This window comes from Calidris pugnax, unplaced genomic scaffold (assembly GCF_001431845.1).
Source record: "Calidris pugnax isolate Ruff unplaced genomic scaffold, ASM143184v1 scaffold469, whole genome shotgun sequence".
NCBI lineage: Eukaryota > Metazoa > Chordata > Aves > Charadriiformes > Scolopacidae > Calidris > Calidris pugnax.
The window spans coordinates 434,164-440,336 of NW_015091303.1; the positions used below are offsets into that span (position 1 = coordinate 434,164).

General features: G+C 54.1%; 2 protein-coding genes across 4 annotated transcripts in view; both read right to left on the reverse strand.

The window, feature by feature from the left end:
• Window positions 1–2,070: 2,070 nt before the first annotated feature.
• On the reverse strand, window positions 2,071–2,537 carry LOC106899146 (protein AF1q-like). The gene has a single exon (XM_014960829.1). The coding sequence runs from the start codon at window positions 2,464–2,466 to the stop codon at window positions 2,071–2,073; it is 396 nt and encodes a 131-aa protein (XP_014816315.1). The 5' UTR covers window positions 2,467–2,537.
• A 448-nt stretch (window positions 2,538–2,985) lies between these two features.
• Window positions 2,986–6,173, reverse strand: part of LOC106899164 (protein AF1q-like) — a 9,250-nt gene continuing 6,062 nt past the window's right edge. The window contains exon 3 of one of the 3 annotated variants that reach the window (XM_014960858.1): window positions 2,986–4,653. In XM_014960858.1, the coding sequence (XP_014816344.1) occupies window positions 4,555–4,653 (99 nt within the window). In that variant the 3' untranslated portion in view covers window positions 2,986–4,554. Of the gene's footprint in view, window positions 4,908–6,173 lie in introns of those variants that run through there. The other 2 variants (XM_014960857.1, XM_014960859.1) reach the window with 2 other exon arrangements.

Below are 6,173 nucleotides of genomic sequence, written 5' to 3' on the forward strand. Positions count from 1 at the left end.
CCCCCCCTCAGGCACGCGGCTGTTCTCGGCACCGCCCCCCGCCTCCTCCCCTCGCCGGCTGTTCCCGCCCCTCCCGCCGCGGCCTCACAAAATGGCCGACGCGGAAGCGAGGCGACGGTGGAAGGATACTTCCGCCCAACAAAAGAGTCCGCCGCCGGAGGAAGGGCGGGTTGGGCCTCCCCTCGCAGAAGCCCTGGGGAGAACTTAGGGAATTTCTCCTTCTTTTCCTTGGATCCCTCCCCGCCCAGGGGCCGGGAGGAGGGCGGCGAGAACGGGGGAGCCCCAAAAGGGGAGTATTTTCTCTAGCGGAAGGATAGCAGCGGAGTCGCGTAGCAGAGCTAGATGCGGATGGGGGTGATGCGCCCCTGCAGTTAGTTCCGGCAGAGGCGTTTGGGCGCCAAGTTTAAAATGGCGGCGGTTCTTGTGGGACAGAGAATATTTTATTTTTTGCTTGTCGCCCACGTTGAAAACATCCTTTGCATGTTTTCCAGGCACAAAATCTGCCAACCTCCAGCTTAAGGTGTTGGGGAGGATGGAGTTCACTGCTCTGGGCGTGTTTGGGGGAAAAAAAAAAAAAAAAGGAGAAGCTGCATCATTAACAATAAAAAAGCAGCAGTTTCCCCCCCCCCCGCCGCTTTGTATTAAACCAAACTTATTAATCACTTATTAATTATTATCACTTATTCAGAGGACCCTCCGTGCATTCCTGCTCTCTTCTCAGCCAGATGCTCTCAGGGAGAATTAAAGTCTGAGGCTCCCTCTCTGTTTTTTAAGTTATTTTACAGTATTTTCAGCTGGGACAACTGCTGACAACTCCCCCACTGCATTTCAGATGGAAAAAGGAAGAGCATGCTCCTCAAAAAACCCTAAAACCCCCCAGAAGCAGGGGGCTCTGCAGACCTGCCTCAAGACCCCCCCAGATCTCCTGAGCCCCCCCAGCTTGTTGGAGAAAGGACCCCCTTTCCTCTCCCCTGGCCGAGGGTCCCCCCAAGCCCCTCACTACCCCCGGGGGGGCAGCCCCTCCTCCCCTGGCGGGGGTCTCCCCTCAAACCCCTCCCCTCAAACTCCTCCCCTCACGGGGGTCTCCCCTCACTCCTCCCGACCCCTTCGTTGGTTGTTGCGCTTTGTAGAGTTTTTAGCCTTTCGATATGCCTGTGTCTATAAATATATACGTGTATGTAAGAAGCCTGTGTGTCTCTGTCTCCTCTGAAAGCCTTGCTGTCAAGGATTTGGCTCCCCCGAGGCTGCCTCGCCCCCCTTTCTGTGGTGTGTCACAGCCTCAGGTGCCCCTGACACACTCAAACTGCCTGTTTTGAGACAAATGTGTAAACCCTGGGGCCTCTTTCCTCTCTGGGGTTCTTCTGAGACGTTTTCCTGTGGGGTTTGGAAAAGCTGAAGGTTAAATAATAACCTTAACGTTCTTAGGTTTAGTTTTTTACACACACCCTCCGCAGCACTTGGCAGACACATGGGTAGATTCTCTGCTCGCCATAAAAAGATTTAAAGCAATTTAGTGGCAAATTAAAGAAAGAACTTGATGCGGGTCTACATGGGTTGTGTTCACAGGAACGTGTATGTTTCCTAAATCATTTTATTTAGAGTTTCATAATAAATACTTCGCCTGCGGGTTTTCCCAGCTGGGATCACAGAAACCAAGCAGCTCTGCGTAGGAGAGTTTACATTTTCCCCCCTGTTTTCACACGGGTGGTTCGAAGTCATCAGGCTGGGCCGTTCCTGCAGGTTACAGGAGAGCTGGGCTCCCTTTTCACAACAGAGTGCAGATTTTTCCAATATTTGCCTATTTTGGGGGCACCTTTTAAGTGCTGCCTCAGCCTCCCCCCGGCCATGTACCCCCCGCAACTCTTAGGACAGTGTCAGGTTGTTCCATGTCACAACTTCACCCCAAACAAACCCCCAAAAAGCACATTCAAGAAGACAAAACAGTGTTTGCTCTCCCAGAAAGCAATCTTGGGAAAAAAACAACCCTGCAACTAAACTGTTTAAAAGCCAAAAACGATCCAGCGTTGGGGTTCTTTTTCCCCATTTTGAGATGTTGCTCAGAAATAAACCTCAGCCCACAGAGAGCGCAGGTGAAAACCTCCCCCGAGGGAAATGCAAAGCTTCCACTTGAGTGAATGCAGCATTTTTTTTGTTGTTGTTATTTTTGAAGGGGTTGATTAATTGGGTGGGGAACCAGAAAATTAGATCGAAATCTAAGGCGCTGATGCTGGCGATGGGAGCCCTCCAGAAATTGAAGCTGTTGAACTGCAGCAGACTGTCCTCGTCCTCGGAGATGTCCTGGCTGGCCCGGTCCCGCTGGCCGGTGAGCTTGCCCAACCCTCCTTTGGGCTTGTAGAGGGCCACGTCAGCTAGCCCCAGCCCCTCCAGCTCCGCCACGTCCAGCCGCGGGATGGGCATCCTCCAGTAGATGAAGGAGTCGTACTGGCTGCTGATGGTGTCCAGCATCGTCGGGCTGCGGAGGGGAAAGGGGGGGCGAGGGGAGAGCAGAGGAGGGAGAAAAGCTCTACCAAAGCCACAGGAGTTGCCATATTGACCAAATCCCATGGGATACACCCCCAAAAAAACCCCACACAAATGGATGGGGCGGGAGCGTGGCATCACAGCTCTGAGCCCTGACGCTGGTCTTATCCATGGCCTTGGTCACAGCCCTTCTCCTGGCCCTGATTTGGAGGGACGTGTGATGGGAATGGTCACCTCGTGCCTCGGTTTCCCCATTGGCACCAAGGGGAGTGTGGGAAGGATGGGAAGCCCCCACCCAACCCCATCTCCCCCCACCCGTGGGGTGCAGAGCCGGGCTGTGCCCCACACCCCACTCTGCCGGCAGCGACAGAAACCGGCATCCAAATAAACCCTTTTTCCACCAAAACCTGCAAAAGGGTCTCGCCCTTTCCCTGTGCTGAGCCCCCCGTGGGGCGGGGAGTGAGGGGGGGTCCTTGTGCATCCCCCCACTGCCCACAGAACGTGTATGTTTCCTAAATCATTTTATTTAGAGTTTCATAATAAATACTTCGCCTGCGGGTTTTCCCAGCTGGGATCACAGAAACCAAGCAGCTCTGCGTAGGAGAGTTTACATTTTCCCCCCTGTTTTCACACGGGTGGTTCGAAGTCATCAGGCTGGGCCGTTCCTGCAGGTTACAGGAGAGCTGGGCTCCCTTTTCACAACAGAGTGCAGATTTTTCCAATATTTGCCTATTTTGGGGGCACCTTTTAAGTGCTGCCTCAGCCTCCCCCCGGCCATGTACCCCCCACAACTCTTAGGACAGTGTCAGGTTGTTCCATGTCACAACTTCACCCCAAACAAACCCCCAAAAAGCACATTCAAGAAGACAAAACAGTGTTTGCTCTCCCAGAAAGCAATCTTGGGAAAAAAACAACCCTGCAACTAAACTGTTTAAAAGCCAAAAACGATCCAGCGTTGGGGTTCTTTTTCCCCATTTTGAGATGTTGCTCAGAAATAAACCTCAGCCCACAGAGAGCGCAGGTGAAAACCTCCCCCGAGGGAAATGCAAAGCTTCCACTTGAGTGAATGCAGCATTTTTTTTGTTGTTGTTATTTTTGAAGGGGTTGATTAATTGGGTGGGGAACCAGAAACATTTTCGTTTTGGTGTGAGATCAAACTAAATTCTCCATCTTATCTTTCAGCTCAGTCCCCGTTACACATCTGACCCCAGGAGGTACCCAGCCTCCCAGTTGGGAGTCACACCTGGGATAAGGTACGCGGGGGATAAAAAAAAAAAGGGAGAAAAATCAAATTTCAGGCAGTGAACATCTAGCTTTGACCCCACCAAGCAAAGTCAGAGCATTTCCATGTGTATTTTACCCTCCTGGCTGTTGTTTCTCCTGCTTGGGCTCAAGCCACAAGGCTCAAAGAAATTATTTCTTTAAAGAAAGAGGTTTGTGCTCGTGTCCTGGGCACACCCCCGCTTCTTCTACCTCAATTATCCCGAGGAGAAGGTTAAGGAGAGAAGTGGCTTTTGGAGAAACTGGGCCAGGGGAGGACAGAGGGCCTCTGCGTCCCTGGGAGGGGACGATGCTTTCCACAAAATGAAGACGATTCCCACCCGTCCCCCACCGCTCCCTTTGCACAAATGAGTTTCTTAAAAAAGCTCGTTGCAGGAGAAATGAGCTCAAACGCTCGTCCCAGAGCTCAGGGACGCCCAGGGTCACACAGAAACCCCCCCAGCAGCTCCTGCACTTGCTGGCGTGAAGACATGGAGCAATGGGGTGCCTGTTTCTGCCCCCTCCCCTTGTATTTTCCCCCCCCTCCATGCTGTTACCCCCTGCTTGCACCATCGTGGTGTTTGCAAGAAGGGGAGGAAAAGAGGGAGAAGGCGGAGAGAGGTCGAAGCTTTGTGGGGAGCCTATCACCAACAGGGCCGAAGCGAACTGCTGAGTTAACTAGTGATGTCAAAAACCACCCGGAAACAACAAAAAAACCAACCTCCAAACCGACGACAACAAAGCCAAATCCTTGCCTAGCAGAGAGGGGGAGGGCAGGGGGGTGGGGGGCGCGGAGGGGGAGGAAGGAGGGCTTCAAATTAGATCGAAATCTAAGGCGCTGATGCTGGCGATGGGAGCCCTCCAGAAATTGAAGCTGTTGAACTGCAGCAGACTGTCCTCGTCCTCGGAGATGTCCTGGCTGGCCCGGTCCCGCTGGCCGGTGAGCTTGCCCAACCCTCCTTTGGGCTTGTAGAGGGCCACGTCAGCTAGCCCCAGCCCCTCCAGCTCCGCCACGTCCAGCCGCGGGATGGGCATCCTCCAGTAGATGAAGGAGTCGTACTGGCTGCTGATGGTGTCCAGCATCGTCGGGCTGCGGAGGGGAAAGGGGGGGCGAGGGGAGAGCAGAGGAGGGAGAAAAGCTCTACCAAAGCCACAGGAGTTGCCATATTGACCAAATCCCATGGGATACACCCCCAAAAAAACCCACAAAAATGGATGGGGCAGGAGCATGGCATCCTGAGGTTTGACTCCAGGTCCTCAGCAGCACAGCTCTGAGCCCTGACACTGGTCTTATCCTTGGCCTTGGTCACAGCCCTTCTCGGAGCCCTAATTTGAGGGATGTGTGATGGGAATGGACGCCTCGTGCCTCAGTTTCCCCATTGACACCAAGGGGAGCGTGGGAAGGATGGGAAGCCCCCACCCAACCCCATCTCCCCCCACCCGTGGGGTGGCATCAGTGGGGAGCAGAGCCGGGCTGTGCCCCACACCCCACTCTGCCAGCAGCGACAGAAACCGGCATCCAAATAAACCCTTTTTCCACCAAAACCTGCAAAAAGGTCTCGCCCTTTCCCTGTGCTGAGCCCCCCGTGGGGCAGGGAGTGAGGGGGGGTCCTTGTGCATCCCCCCACTGCCCACAGAGCCCACCCCATCCCCTCCCTCCCCGGTGCTCGTGGCATCGCGTGGCCCCGGGGGACCGGGACCGAACCCTCTAGAAGGAGCTGGAAGAAGCATCTCTCGGCGTTGCCATCGCATCCCACCCACGGTGCCGGTGCCGTCGTGCCGGTGCCGTGCCATCCCTCCCTGCCATCCCACCCGAGCCCTTCCCGCATCCCCACCCCGATCCCCGCGGAATTGGGAAAGAGCAGCAGGGGATGTGGTTCAGCTTTTTCTTCTTTTTCCCCTCCAGGCTGAGCTGAGTCACGGCCGCGCTGACTTGCTTTTCCCTGGCAGAATGATGTCAGTCACCTCCGAGCGTTTGGCAACCGAGGTGAGGTGAAAAAAAAATAAAAATCCCAACAACTGCCTGACCCAAAATATCCTCCTTTTCCCATTTTAATCCTTGGGAATCTAAATCCTAAAGGATGATTCAGACATACCTTGAGTCACGCCCTCCCATCGCTCCGTGCGATGAAGGGTGACCAGCTGCTAAATTTAAGATCCCCGATGGAAGTCAGAGGCTATGAAAGGCTCCCCTGTCACCCCCCCCCCGGGGAAATTGAGCCCCCCCAGTGCTTTGAAATAGCCCCCTCCCCGGGGATACATCCCTGGGTGTCTTTCTGCACAGAGGCAGCAAATTATTTAACGGTGATGGATGTTGCGGACAATGGGTTTTAAAGCTTCAAAGCGGGGGGAAAAGGGAGTTTAATGACAAGAAATAAAAAAAAGAAATTCAAATATCCAGAGAAGGCAATCAATGGGGGGGGGGGAAATCC

What these genes read in the sequence shown, in the direction of transcription:
- LOC106899146 (XM_014960829.1), bottom strand. Translation starts at nt 2,466, where the DNA reads ATGCTGGACACCATCAGCAGCCAGTACGACTCCTTCATCTACTGGAGG.